Here is a 15615-nt window from a genome sequence, read left to right as displayed (position 1 = left end):
AAAGTTTGCTTACCACTATCAAAGAAAAAACAGTTTGTCCCTGCCTCTTTCAAGTGTTAAGGGAAATTCTCCTCAAATCCATTCTAACTTCAACAAACAAGTGGAAAACGCGAATTTTCGTTTTCTTTCGAAAATTCCGGTTAGAAACATTATACTAAGACTCTAAAAACTTAAGAGTTCTATTGCAAATTTCACACAAGAAGCCTTACCATTAAAGTGGTCTCAATAAGTAACGAAAACAGACGAAACGTTTCGGCTACTTTACTCAACGAGGGTGACTACTTTTTTCTCTAAAGTGAAGTAATTCTCTGAAACCTCAACAATCAACCGGCAACTTCACGTTTTGTTGAAAGCCCTGCCATTTATACTCCAATCGACATTTCCAACTTTTTGGATGAATGGTAAAACATTCAGTCTCACAAGAGCATCTATCATATATATTTTTTGCCATTTGCTTTGATGCACTGTGTTATCAATGTTCATATGGTTCCACAAGCTCCAACAATGTTTGACATAGCAATGTCACAGTGTCATAGCTCATTGGACACAGATTTCTTCATGGACATTGTTTCAATCCAAGCGCAAGGACCGTTGTTGGGTTATCCGTTCATTGGTGAGGAGACAACAAATGATTGTCCTGTTGAAAAATATGAAGCGCTAAAAACCTAGCTTAAAAATTGCCGGCAATTTCAAACAAGGTGTGAAAATGCCCTCAATTTGTTGAGTCAACAATTTTGGATGTTATTGACAAACAACCTTATGATTGCTTTCAATCAACGTTCATCGTATTTGAAGGACTGCAACAACACAACTGTGCTCTTTGGGGTCCCTTACCTAATTGAGTATTTGCATCGGTTTGCACCAAAAAGCAGTTATCGTTTATATCATTTAGTCACTGGAGTTGAGAACTATTTTTACTGTCGAAACAACACTACTTTCGCCCATCGTAACAGAGCCACCTGTGGTAACCAAGACTAAAAATTCAATTTATCTTCTGCAAGAAAAGGATCTTATTAAACTTTTTTTTCGCACAGTTCCTTAGTGTGCGAAAAAAAGCTCACTTAATTGGCCTATGTTTGTCCGCAAGTTAAAAGTCGTCTTTATGTCTTTGTGGGTCCAACTTTCATGACTAGTCATTGCGCTCATTTCCCCTGTTAAAAACGCGTCACATGACCTTGGGGTGACCAATGGCGACTCGACAACTCCAGTCAAAGCTGGCAGCTTAATAAACTGTTACTTTGCCAGTCGGAGGCCACCATGAATAAACCACCCCTGCCATGGGAAAGCAATCTTAGACGTTGTCAATTATTTATTCAAATGAACAACTGGTAGAATGTAGCTCATTTCAAATATGTCTTAATGGCTTCGTTTTTGTGTTCTCTCAAGGTATCGGGTGTATGACTTAACGGCATTGACAATGTCCTTCTACGTCAACCAGCTGGATGCAAATTGGCAAGGTGGGGAATTGAAGCCTTTCAAGACAAAACTTAGAACAATTCTACGTCTCTAATCGTTGCATGTCGACACACAAATCTATCGCAATTGTCCCGTCTAAGATGTCGTTCACGTCGATCACTTGTTAAAAAACATCGTCTATGATTTCAGGCTTACATCGTTCGCCGAATGAGATCAGTGGTCTATTGCTTAATATTGCGATTCATAAGCGTTATATTATCCATATCATATAACACTTAAGTGGCACTACAAGCGACAAATCTGACTTAGTTAAGTAATAATATTTAATGAGATATGTCTCTGCAAAGCGAGCAGAACAGTTGGTCAACGACGTGTTGCCAACTGAGAGAGAAGATCATGTTCAAATTGGGCGCATTTTAGACTGTCTTTTGTGCATTTACTCGTAGGGAAAATCTGAGAAACAAGGCGAGGATTCTCTAACATGAGGGACATCGTTCATATTCAAGTCGGCCAATGTGGAAACCAGATAAGTTCAAAGGTATTGATGCATATGTTGTTTTTAAAAACACGCCAAGGAATCTCCCTCAGAAGTTAATACTTCAAGCCTTGGGACTTGCATATCTGGAGAAAAAAATTGCAGAAGAATGATTTCTTCAATAATACGAACGTTGCAGAGAATAAAGAGGTTTGGGATTGCGTTTACGACGGCAAACGTCAAAAGGCAGTCCAGAATTGTGGTTAGTTGCCAAAAATCAAAGAGACTCGTTTGATTCTATTTCAGTTCTTTGCGTGGTATCTGCACATAATCGAGGCTTGTTAAAAGAGACAGAGACAAGTTAGAGTTAAGAACTTTTCAGGTTTTTTTTACGAGAGACAAACAGCAGCCGGCGTCTTTGTGCTTCTTAGTGCAGTTTGCCTTTTCACATAAACGTGCTTCTCAGGGCCGTAGCCAGAAAAAAGTTATGACTGAGGCAATGTCCATGGCTAAATTCTCTCCGTAGGTATTCTAGGTGTTTATGATGAGTACATTTTAAAGATTACACTGGAATCATGCTTTAATTTAAAGAGTCACGAAAAAATGACGGTTTGCCTCATACTGGCTGCGGCCCTGGTTCTGAACCTCTCTAATCACTAGCGGTGACTTCTTCGTTTAAAGGACAGAATTTAGGGTGACGCCCTATAACATAGCCTTGTAGGGTTGAGGCCACCAAGGGATACGCTGAAAATTAGACTGAAATAAATGCTAAAATGTTGTTAAAAACAAAAATTTCGAACTGAAGATGTGAGTCTATTTAGATGGAGATGAGAACTTCACGATGAGAAACTTGCCTTGTCATGTTATTTAAAGACGACGTCCACTATTATGTACGTATTTTTATGTCATTTTCCACCGGCAAACTTTAAGCAAAATATAGAGCCTCGAGCTTCATACCTTTCGCATCCAAAATCATGATTTTAATCAGAAATTTCAAAATGTCTATCAAAATCCCATCTCTAAATTAGCGTGCAGATCACTTCGAGTTTTTCCAAATATTTTCTAATGTCAAATCAGTTTATATTTCCCCTCCATAAAATGCAAGAATGCATCCTCCGTGCGACATCGCATAATTAAGAGTTTTTTCCTAGCTCTGAAATAAATCCATATTTATTTATCAACGTTGAATAAACACGTTTTGACGTTTGATCACCCGAGGAGCTAAACAAAGAAGAATACACGAACTATTCTAATTAAGGTGATCTCAAACGCCATTGAACAACTTGAGCTCTGTTGCTATTTATCAGTTGTTTACTATGACAATAAAGTCAATGCCAAAGGTTCGAGCGAAAAATGAAAACTGAAGGCAATACAAAAACTACCTCACTGATCTCGGATTAAAAATCAACAAACAGAACCCGATGCACACTATCGTCTATTTCGAACTTCAAAGTAGAGGGAAAAGGAGCGTTCGAACAGCTATGAAGGAAACCAAGACTTTGAAAAGAATTCTTGTGATGCTAACGAAATCGTAACAACTGATTTACTACATTTTAGCCGAAAAAATGTCAATGCTCTGGCAGCAAGTGCCAGTAGAACAAATCCAAGATTTTTTTTTAGAGCGAGTGGGGAGTTTGGTCTATTAGCCGTCGACGAGGTTTGTAGACATAAAATTCATAGGCAAGTCTTTCATTCGGTTAACAAGCGGTTTAATATTTCTTAGAACCTTCCATATAATAACAATTTATTTAGTTCATTCCCATAAACTGGGAAAAAAATTTTAATCTGGCCTCTTCGCTTAAAATCTAGTTTGAACGTTTGACCACCTGCTCATTCAAAAGACAGGTTCCTCATCTGATTTTACAAGTGTTTTTTAAGATCCTTTTGCAGGTTTTCATGTCCGCTGGTTGAGGAAGTTATTGGTCCAAAGCGAGTTTTTGAAGCAGCAATCGAGTGACCCTCTTCCAATTAAACAAAAGATACGATTGGCAAAAAAAAACCACGACGATATTTTTATTAAGTTGTTGTCGTTAGCTTTTACTTTGACATTGTTAATTCAAACAGAAAAAAAAGTGGTCACCTGCATACTAACGATTCCTTCAAAGTCACCTGTCAAGAACTTTCTAACTTTGATCTTGACAGATCCTCATTAAATTTGAGAAATTTACTTCTAAAACAACTTACATCTTTAAAAGAAAAAGCGAGGAAATAGCAAGCACATCACGACAGCGATGCTCAATGATTTGACACCAGAATGATAGAATTATACGTCTATATGTCTATCCGCTGTCGAAACTGGAGCATTTTGATAGAGAGAACGCGCCGAAAATAATTCGCGTTAGGTCAGCAAATATCTAGTCCAGATATATCTAAAGCAATATACACCTTTGAGCTCTAATACATTTAAAGATAAATTCGCTAAGTGCTTCTCTAATTGCGCTCCAGTAAATTACCTGTAGCAATAATGTATTTTTCTGATATTGAACGATTTTCTAAGACACCTTTCTAAAGCACCTAGCGTGACATGACGTAATAGAGACATTCCATGGTCAACAATTAGCAGGAAACAATACAGTATACAAGTAGCGAATAACTGAAACTCTTAGCGTTTTGTCACACGGAAGTTGTTCTCTAAATAAAAACCTAAATAACATGTCACTGAAACAAAAGTTACACGGCTATTCATCATTATTATTATTTACAACTATCCTAGCAATGTCCTGCTGGGAGTTCTGGTACAAGCAGCAACAAGCCGCCTCAGCATTCCAGAACTCTTCTTAGGATCCTTGCTGATCCTAAGAGAACGGTCTTTTGCATCGCATGAGCCTAAAGCCCAACGTGGATATCTGCCAAATACTTTTCCAGCTGGTCTGTGAAGCTCCCCAATACCCCTATGACAATCGGGGTAATTACAACTTTCTTCAAGTGCCAGAGGGTTTTGATCTCAATTGCTACGTCCTGGTATTTGTTAACTTTTTCGTTCTCCTCCAGAGTGGTTCTGCAATCACCCGGGAACGCTATGTCAATAATATGGTATATCTTGTTGGTCTTCTCAACAACTGCAATGTCGGGTCTGTTGTGTGACATCTTGTCAGACTGGATAATGAAATCCCACAGGTTCTTTACATTCGTGTTTTCCACCACTGGTTCTAGGGAGTGCTCGTACCACTTACCTCCACAGTCAACTCCATAGTGCTTGCAAAGGTCCCAATGGATACCTTTGGCCACGTTGTCATGACGGCGCTTGTATTCCGTCTGGACCAGCTTTGGACATTCACTTAGTATGTGATTTACGGTCTCGTAATTTTTCTTGCATAATCTGCACAAATGATCCTTCTGAGTCTTGTCTATCTTCACCTTGATAGCATTTGTTTTGAGTGACTGGCTCTGTGCAGCCATAATAAGTCCCTCAGTACTTTTCTTCAGGTGACACTTCTCCAGCGAACCCCAACTCTTGTCACTTGCTACTCCTTCCATCTCTCTAAAGAATTGTCCGTGTAACTGTTTCTCTTTTACCCCGTTCATCCGTTCTTCGTATCTTCTCTTCCTGAAATCTTTGCTAGTTTCCTGGAGGCTCTTGGAATCTCCCCGGGCTGCTGAGAGCAGTTTATCATCGCTTTGCACAATGTAACTGGAGAGCCCAATTACAGCTTGATCTACACAATCCTCCACCGAGATTAGCCCTCGTCCACCGTTCTTTCTAGGTATCTATAGTCTTGCCACACTATCTCGGGAGTGAATGGCACCATACATGGTTAGATGCTTCCTGGTTCTTCTATCTAGCACTCTTAGCTCGTCTCTGGTCCAATTGATGAAGCACGCTGAATAACGTAACACAGAGACGGCCCATTGATAACACAGATTACATTCCCTCCGTCGATCTTAGATTGCAGAAGCTTCCTTACGCGTCGAAAATATTCCTCGGTTAATTTCTTCTTCATCTCTTCACACTGTACAACATCCGATTATAGTACACCGAGATACTGGTAGCTTTCTCCTTTTTCTAGACTCTTAATTTCTCTGCCATCTGGAAGCTTGATTCCATCTGTCATTACAACTTTCCCTTTTCTGACCACAAGCTTGGCGCATTTTGGTGACGCCAAAATCCATCCCAATATCCCCACTAAAAATACGTACAGTGTGCACTAAGGACTCTAACCCTTTCTCTGACTTGACATATAATTTCAGGTCATCCACGTGGGGGATGTGGTTCACATTTACACCGTTCAGACTGTACCCGTACTTGGCTTTCTGTAATACTCGTTTCAGTGGGATCAGGGCAATCACAAATAGCAAGGGGGACAGTGCATCTCCTTGAAAGATGCCGCTGTTGACGTCTACTTCCCCAATTTGAGTTGACCCAAAGTACAGATCGGTCTTCCAAGCTTCCATACTATTAGAGAGCAGTCTCTTTATATTTGGTGCAATGCCAAACAGATCCAGGCATTCCTTTATCCAAAGTGTAGTAGCATGTCATATGCTTTTCGGTAATCTACCCATGCCATATGCAGGTGTTTATTTCCTGCTCGAGCATTGCGCATTATCATCTTATCTATGAATAGGAGGTCGTGCTTGCCTCTGGACTGTTTTCGTGCTCCCTTCTGTTCTTCTGGCAATAGCTCGTTTTCTTGCAAGGAGCAATACATATCTTCCGATAGCATCCCTGTCAAGAGCTTCCACATCAAGGGTATGCATGTGATCGATCTGAAGTTACTGGCACCATTGCCTAAGGTCGGGTCTTTGACAAACAGTAAAGTTGTTCCCTTTCTCATGGGCTTCGCCTGCCCCAAGCAGGCATTTAATTGATCGACAAGCCTTGCGTGCATGCTGCTTAAGTTTTTCAGCCAAAAGCCTTGGACTAAGTCAGGTCCAGGGGCTTTCCAATTAGGCATCTTCTGTGAGGATACCTCTAAGCTTGTCAACATCTATTTTAAAGATCTTCTTGGCTGGGTGTATTGACCTCACTTCGCATATCCTTCAATCATTATCATCATCATCATCATCATCAATCATCATCATCATCATCATCATCATCATCATCATCATTATTATTATTATTATTATTATTATTATTATTATTATTATTATTATTATTATTATTATTATTATTATTATTATTATTATTTTCAGACTCCAGTTTATTTTGATACCTTCAATCAATTGCCTTTTCAGTTTTGGGAGTTAATATCCGAGGAACACGGTATAGCACCAGATGGACACTGCTCAGGCAAAGATCCAAATCAAGTGGATAGGCTCAACGTTTACTTTGATGAATCGTCGGGTAGGTAGCCTGAGACAACTTGTTGCCCTTTGTATGCATGTCACAACCAGAGCAATCTCTTTTTAGTAAACAAGGAAGAAAAATATAGATCCTATTTTCGGGTTCAGCCTCTTGCAAACAGAGTCCAATCAATTTTACTTGGCGTCGCTTTCAAAGTCACTTAAGTGAATCTGTGCTTAATTCCCCTTGAAATGTTGGTCCAAAGCTGTTGAGGTCGTTGGTTGTCCTGTTTTCTAGTCCTTTTCTTTATGCTTTTGCTTATGTCGAGAAGAGATGCACGTTTCGCGTATTGGAGCAAATTCACTCGAAGTAACGTGTAACGCTGCCTTGTTTTTTGTTTAGTCCTTATTATTGTGTGATGCAAAATAAAGGTCAAGACGTTTGTATGCCAGTGGATTTGTGCTTAAGCTGTCAAGAACTTTGCAATTTGAAAAAGACAAATGGAAAGATGTGATATTTTGTTTTTCAGCCAGTATAAATAAAAACGCACACGGCGGAAATGAACACAGTGAACAAACTTCGCAATATAAAACATATGTCTTATAATGCGAAGTTTGCTCACTATGTTCATTTCCGCCGTGTGCGTTTTATTTCTAGAGACGATTAGTTTAAAAATTTGTGAGATTACTGTCCTGGATTTCAAAATCTTCAACTTCCGGTTCCGGTCGCGTGACTCATGAAGCTCCCCAATGATTTATTTGTACGCAGTAGTGCCCTGTAAACATCTGCAGGATAGGATGCGGATATATGTTGACTCACTAACTAAATGATTTAAGCGCTATATCATCATCATTACCACTGTTCTTCAGCCCCAGCCGAGATTTCTCTGCGTCTAGCATCGACCCCTCTAACAGTACATGTAGCTCCTGGTCATCAACCCTTGTATATTATTTAAGTGAAGGTTAGATTGTGCGTGACAACTTTACCGCGATTAAGTGTGTACCCACATTTTGTGGGTCGATTATTTAACAATTATTCCATGAGCGCGCGTTCGATATCAGATGGTAAACAGACAACGAGGCGCGTAGCACCGAGTTGGCTATAACCAGTCTCATATCCAACAAGCGCGAATGGAATAATTGTTTTATTAAATTCCTTAAACTCTAAAAGGTTGGAAGTACGAAATACGAGCGAAAAAAGAGAGAAAATCCGGGCGAAAAGGAAAAAACTTGATGAAGATGCGATGTGTAATATCTTGTGGTCAGACAGCCGCGGGCTCGTCACAAAAACATGTCTTGCCTTTTTGCGTACTTCTGAACGTCGGAATTGATCCAAACTTTCCACAAAAAGGGTTTTTTCTCTTTATTCAGAGAGAAATTTCGCTTTCCGGTGAAAAAAAATTGTTTAGCTTAGCAACGCTTAGCGCAATCAATTGCCATATAAGGTCAAACTAAGGTATATTAGCTGATAACCGAGATGGAGTGAACCAATCAAAGAACAAGAGAAATATATTGACCGAGGTTGAAAATTTAATAATATCGTATATTCAAGCTATTGTTCTGTCTCACTGAATATTAATAATCCATTTTCCGGGTGGTTGCTGGCATTACTCCCCCTCTCCCCACTCCAATTCCAAAAGAGAGCATTCCACTCCTTCTGCATCTCATGAAGACAGCTGGAAAGCTGTTTAATGAACGTCACCGCCTAAAGGAACTATCTAGGTTTTTTCCTGCCTTAGTTGCTTGCGTGACTGACATAATCCTTCCCAGGTCACAGATATTTTACATAATTATGCAGTCCATGCGTGGAAAAGTGCATTTGCAATCCTGAACTCTCTCTGTCATCTTTGCACATCCAGATGGCAGGTACATCCCAAGAGCAGCCTGTCTGGATCTGGAGCCAGGATCTATCGACTCCCTGCGTTCTTCAAAATACGGGGCACTTTTCAGTCCAGATAACTGCATATGTGGTAGGTTGTCCTAAATGTAAAATTGGAGCTACATGTTTCCTTATCTTTACGTTATCAGAATTCAAAGATTAAGGTATATTTTATAAGACACACAAGCACACCGTATTAACGATACAAATGTACAGGTTTATCTTCAAGCTCGTTCAAGATCTTACGCCAACTTCATTAAATTTCTTTATTTGCAAACGAATCGCAACTTCAGCTTAGTGTCCTACTTCTTTGCAACATTGTATTTGACTGCATTTATTTATTTATTTATTTATTTATTTATTTATTTATTTGATCAATTCCAACAAAGACAGTTGACAACACAGTAGAACATTACGTTCCCTACAAGGCGTTATGTATAGAAAAAAACTCTCGTCGATGAATCGGGCATATTCGGGAGACAATCCGAGATCGCCGATAATGCCTTTCATTGATAAGGGGTTATACAACTTATCATTTCCTCTCATTTTTAAAACAGGACAAAGCAGTGCAGCGAACAACTGGGCCAAGGGTTTTTACACGGAAGGTTCGGAACTATTAGAATCTGGAATGGACTGCATTCGAAAACTTGCGGAATTCTGCGATTGCGTGCAAGGTTTTCAAGTTGCCCATTCACTAGGAGGTGGCACAGGATCCGGTCTCGGCTCTTTGCTGATGTCCAAAATTCGCGAAGAGTATCCGGATCGGCTGCTAAGCAGTTTTTGCGTGCTACCATCGCCAAGGGTATCAGAGACCGTGACTGAGCCATATAATGCAACTCTAAGCTTTCACCATTTAGTGGACATTGCAGATGCCGCCATTTGTATCGATAACGAAGCTTTGTATCATATCTGTTCGAACGTTTTAAAACTCAAGACTCCCACCTATAGTGAATTGAACCGTTTAGTGGCAACTACCATGGCTGGAGTCACAACCTCACTTCGATTTCCTGGACAGGTAATTATCGAGATCCTAACGTTTGTGGATTATAATTGTAAATGTAGCCATCTCGGGACACATCAAACACTCACACTCTGTCCTCGTCTAGGGTTTCTCTTGTTTTTGTCTTTTCAACAAGAAGTTGCACGATATCATTTCTCTGTCTCATCTCTCGGTCCTTTTTACTCATTTTTGGGATTAAATCCAGGCAGCAGATTTTAAATATGGACTTGCGCGCTTTTACTTAACGGTTCACCATGACTCACTTAAGGGTGCGTTCGATTGACCGCATTCCGGAAAGGAAAGGAAACGAAGGAACTTTATTTAAGTGTCTTGTTGTTCTAGCGCTGGGGCACTAATTGGGGAACTGAAATCAACAATTAACGCGAATCTAATCAAATGTTGGTTTTTGAGGGGAGGGGAAAACCGGAGTCGTACCCGGATAAAAAGCTATCGGCATAGAGTAGAGATCCAACAAACTCAACCCACATATCAAGACGAGTCTGGGAATCGAACCTGGGCCAAATGGGTGGGAGGCACCACTGCGCCATCCCAGCACTATGGATGGAGTAGAATACAAGTTAGAAGTTCTTCGTTTTTACGGAGATTCCGACTTTAAAATTGTCACACACCTGCTAAAATGTAATTTTAAACGTATCTTCATTTTCCTTGTTGCTTAAAAAGGCAGGCATAAGGTTTTAAATAATCAGTCCACGAATTTCTATTTCGGAAGAGGGCCAAGCGAACGCACCCTAAGTGTTAGCAAGGCATTGTGTTCGCATTTGCCATTGGTTTTGTGTGCAGTGAGGGATTATCTTGCCCAGCGACTTTAAAATACTGTCTTTAATACATGTGACAGGATAATTCCGAGAAAACACAACTACTATTTAACCTCCAAAGGGCAACATGGCTCCCAAGCGCCATGTGATACCCAATAACACGGTTTCCCGTCCGGACCGATTTCCGTTCTAATACACTACACCGACCATCAAGGAGCCTAACAGTCAGTAATGAGCCCGGGCATTGGTTGCTCATTCAGTCAAAAATTCTGCTCAAAATTAACTGTCTTTTTCTTTAAAACGAAGTTTACGCTTTTGTCGGTTCGGGCGTTAAGATGGCAACTTTTGGTCGTTGTGACACTTAAATTAAGAGTTTAAGGATTAGGGTTATTTTCAAATGCTGGTTAGAAATTAGGTGATGAGAGTAGATTCTTATCCAAAGTAAGAATCCAACCGTAATAGCATTTCTACTTTTCCACAGCTGAACGCAGATCTCAGAAAACTGGCAGTAAACATGGTTCCATTTCCGCGCCTTCACTTTTTCATCCCAGCCCACGCTCCTCTTGTTAGCCGAGGATCTCAAAGTTATCGGTCATACGGCATCTCCGAGCTGACAAGCAACATGTTCGGGCCTCAAAACATGATGGTGGCTTGTGATCCTCGCCAGGGAAGGTACCTCACTGCTGCTGCCATGTTTAGAGGTCAACTTGCCATGAGGGAAGTCGAAGAAACCATCTCTGAGATGCAAAACGCCTATTCTTCCGCATTCGTGGAATGGATACCGAACAACATGAAAACAGCTGTTTGCAATGTCCCACCGAAAGGACAGAAAACCGCCGCTACCTTCCTGTACAACAGTACCGCCATACAAGAGGCATTCAAACGATTCACAGACCAGTTTTCGGCCATGTTCAGGAGACGAGCGTTTCTTCATTGGTACACGACTGAGGGGATGGATGTTATGGAGTTCACCGAGGTAACTCTCCACCTTTTTTAAGTCGTTAGCGGTCTTAGTGAAAACAGTTAGGAAGCTGATTTGAAATCCTGGAAGATCATCCAAACAGACAGGGCAACTTCCGATGATTCAGTTATCGTAGATCTTACTTCAAACCAGTCGGCCCTGAAGGGCGAAAATAGCGACAGAGCATGATTTGTCACAAGGGGAGTGTACTCACAAGCCAAGGAACTATCGTACAAAAAATTCGGTAAAAAATGAGTTCTGCCTCATAAATAAAAGAGACCTTCTATGACAACGAATCCGATTCCCATATTTACATCCGAAAAGCTCGTTTGAAAAACAAGATTTGAAAAAGCAATTTCGAGCCCTCCATGAAAAATATTCTGTGAAACGTAAGTACTTCCTTGTGCAGCAACTTTGGTATATCGCTGGTGAACCAGACGCTCGTCCAAGTTATGCTTTATTGTTGTACACCGATTAAGTGATGTTGAAGAAAACGTTGGTACAACTGATCCTTTTCAGCTCCCTTCTTCCCTGCTTTCGTACCCCTCCCCCCACCCCACACAAACACCCGAGTTCCAGTTTGTTTAGTGTTTTAAGAGGCATCTATGTTACATGAGGTTGTTGATTGACCATGAAATGATTAAACTCGAGAAAGTGAGGAAATTTGAATGTGGCCAGCTCTCTCTCCGAAGCGAGGGAAATTTTTTGGAAGTTGCCAGCGCTGGACAATATCTTTTACCTCGGAAAATTGCATATAATGAGACTCGCAACACTACGTGTTCAACTTAATCTATATATTTACATATTTTGTTATATTTTTAGGCCGACTCCAACATGAATGACCTGATTGCCGAATACCAACAATACGAGGAAACAGGACCGGATGACGTCAGTTACGACGAAAATGATTACGAGGAGCTCATAGATTTCGCGGGTGGTGGGGTCGAATAACATATAAACAACACCACTTGATTATTTGCGTTGGATTCTAAGAAACTTATATGCCGTAGAAATGGTGAAGATATTGATGTTTCATTTGCAAGACTCTGTATACCTTTTTAACAGCGAGTAGGTAGCTTTTGTGAGTTAACACTGAGGTTGTTCATCAAGATACTATGTATACTACATTACTTGGTAAAGAAGTAAATGAAACCCAGTCCATATATATTTTAATTTTGTACCGGAAGGCCATAACAAGAAGTCTTGAAACTTTCTACATTAAGAATACAGGTCCCGGAAAGAAATGGACAGTCAGATTGGGTCTGATGACCGCTTCGCGTATGACTGGGTCGCAACCAATTCAAGGTAACCGCACGAGGGATTGCTGGTGCTAAATACAAAAACATGGCGGTCGTGGCGAAAAAAGGTGCAGTGGCGTTCATTGGCGCTTTTGTCACCCAAGAATTATTAGTTTTTGATGGCTAATAACTGGCTCGTTATCAAAGCTAAAAGTCTTAAGACTGAAAATTTAAGTGTAACAATTTCTTTGAAGTCAATTTGTAAATAGCATGATGTCCTCTGAGAGCAAACTCGTATGTTAAATGTAAACAATGACGTCAGCAAAGATTTTCTTGTAAGGCGAAGGGGTAGATACAATATTAATGGTAGATTTTGTTTATATATTTACCGTCGAGCCCAATATTTGAGCTATGAGATAAATGTTTGATATTGTAGGTGAACACGTATTCGTTATCTAAATTACAAAATCACACAAAATTCCACTCATGGTAACATTTGAACTCTATCACATGACAAACTCATGAATTATTGATAACTTTATTGATCTCAGAAAATTGAGTGTCGCTAGCCCCAAACCAAAGTCAGTATTACTTTGGTCATGCGCCATAGCGGTGATATAGACACAAGAGCATTTAAGCATGGACAACGGCAACGTCAACGAAAACGTCTCTCATATTAACTTGGCGCTATAGTCCAGGTGATCCGGTGACGTAATCCGGAGGACTGGGGAGAAAAATCTTAACGCCGTATCCCCTTATTTTCGAATTCAACATGGCAGAGGCGAGGTTAGTTCTCGTCGGGTTTAGTTGAATATTCTTTCAGTAACAGGAAATGTGGTAGACATGGAATGATCTGTTGAGGTTTGGCAACGGAAATACTGCAGGGAGTTTGGAAACAACAACTAAGGCCGCGCGCGGTTGTGGGATACGGCGTTAAAATTTTTCTTCCCAGTCCTCCGAATACGTCAGCAGATCATCTGGGTAAGTATTTCGCGATTATTCCACATACTTTCTCAGTTTTCAAGTTGGAGAAAACGGGCCAAGTATCCTGTAACTGGATTGGTACGGGAGATTTTAAGGAAAAGGTAAAAAATAAATAGTTCGTTGATGTATGCTCGTGTTTGTCGTGTTGATTTCACGATGTCATTTTGTGGACCACAGCAAAGAAATGTACTCAAATGCGTGCTGCAGGGCAACACGATCATTTTTCCCTTATTTTGACTAATAACATTCTTGCTTTGTGGCGATGTCGTTGACGTACCGGTCCCCCTATTAAAAATGGTCCGATCACCAAATGTGGCAATGCAAAAGTAAAGTTGCTATCGACACTCAATCAAGAATGTTACAATATATAAAAAATATATTTGATTTAGTCTAGTTCACCTAGTTTGGAGTCTTTAAAAAGTTCTTTGGGGCCAGATTTGGAAAGTATGGAAAACGTTTTATCATATATTTATTAAGTTTGTATTTATTCATATATTTTTAAGCTTTTACCTCCTCGATTAAAAGCTTGCCTTCACATTGTAAATAATTCAAATATTGCCATTTTCTGTTAATGAGTTATGGGCTTATAATGATCTGGCCTTTCAGTGAAAATGAAGCTCCTGCTTATCTTGCTTGCTTCGAGCATGATAAAAATTATGTTATTTCATTTCATGGAGATTGATATGAAACTCGACAAGTCTTTTTGTTTCATGACTTTGTCTGTATTTTTGGCCTTGACGGTGCACAAGACACGCCTTTTTTCGAGAATATAGCCACTCAAATATTTCGATTGAATTATACACAACCATCCGAAGCGAAAACAAAAGATTGTGCGCTGTAACGGTCAATTCAACATCGATTACGACAACATTTTTCTCGCTTTTGAAGGCCGTTTAAGTCCCTCAATTAAATACGGTTATTTTAATTTGTCTATCTCTATTTTGAGAATTCGCTTAGCCTGTTCCAGGATCCCAAATAGTCAGAAAACGCGCGGGAAAAACGTATGGAAACTGAAAATGAGGCAAGGCGGGGCCCAGGTTTTCCCGACTATCTGGGAACCTGGAACATGATAGAACTAGTTGATAACTGCAGATTGCAGCCAAACAAAAAGCCAAAGTCGAACTTGAAGTTTCTTTGACTTTTAGCAAAACGCAAATTTTGGCTCGACGTTTGCAGTCTGCTGTGAACGGCAGTCTAAATCTCTCCCCAGTATTCACAATGCCACTGACTTCAATGCCATTTGATTTGGCTTTTTGGCTCACAAAGACCTTCTCTGTCTGAATCCAAACAAATTTCAAAGAAAGATGGCTGCAGAACTCCCACTCTAAATACTTCATATTTAAAAGCCCACGTTCACTCTACAGGCATTGAGTGCCGTGGAACAATCTGCCAAAGCTGAAATTCATCTAGTCAGATCTCTACGATAACCAATACGAATTTCCATAACAAAAACAAACGGTCGAAAAGCCTGTCAGTTGAAGGTGGGCCTCTAAATTGAACTGTGAAACATAGCCCTCTCTTTTCAAGAGGCTGCTTTAACTAAACATTTTTAAATGAGTCATGTATTTGTGCCTCGCATTGGACCAGTCGTCTTGCTTCCTGTTTATTTTGTTTGTCCTTGTACCTATTTTTTCTAACGATGCTAAATAAAGCTGGTAAATAAAAT

General features: G+C 40.1%; 1 protein-coding gene across 2 annotated transcripts; it reads left to right on the top strand.

The window, feature by feature from the left end:
* Positions 1-1341: 1341 nt before the first annotated feature.
* LOC138024843 (tubulin beta-4 chain-like) lies at positions 1342-14075 on the top strand. Of its 2 annotated transcripts, XM_068872033.1 has the most exons (7): positions 1342-1457; positions 1863-1954; positions 7064-7172; positions 8971-9081; positions 9548-10005; positions 11248-11742; positions 12550-14075. In XM_068872033.1, the coding sequence occupies exons 2-7, from the start codon at positions 1898-1900 to the stop codon at positions 12676-12678; spliced, it is 1359 nt and encodes a 452-aa protein (XP_068728134.1). In that variant the 5' UTR covers positions 1342-1457; positions 1863-1897; the 3' UTR covers positions 12679-14075. The 2 variants fall into 2 exon arrangements, with proteins under 2 accessions (XP_068728134.1, XP_068728133.1); XM_068872032.1 differs by lacking the exon at positions 1342-1457 and having other exon boundaries at positions 1728-1954.
* The last annotated feature ends 1540 nt before the right edge of the window (positions 14076-15615 follow it).

Source organism: Montipora capricornis, chromosome 11 (assembly GCF_036669925.1).
Source record: "Montipora capricornis isolate CH-2021 chromosome 11, ASM3666992v2, whole genome shotgun sequence".
NCBI lineage: Eukaryota > Metazoa > Cnidaria > Anthozoa > Scleractinia > Acroporidae > Montipora > Montipora capricornis.
This window is presented reverse-complemented; position numbering and strand designations above follow the sequence as displayed.

Coding starts and splice junctions, on each gene's coding strand:
- LOC138024843 (XM_068872033.1), top strand. CDS start 1,898: ATGAGGGACATCGTTCATATTCAAGTCGGCCAATGTGGAAACCAGATA. Junction 9,082..9,547: donor TCCAGATAACTGCATATGTG/GTAGGTTGTCCT, acceptor TTTTTAAAACAG/GACAAAGCAGTGCAGCGAAC. Junction 10,006..11,247: donor CACTTCGATTTCCTGGACAG/GTAATTATCGAG, acceptor ACTTTTCCACAG/CTGAACGCAGATCTCAGAAA.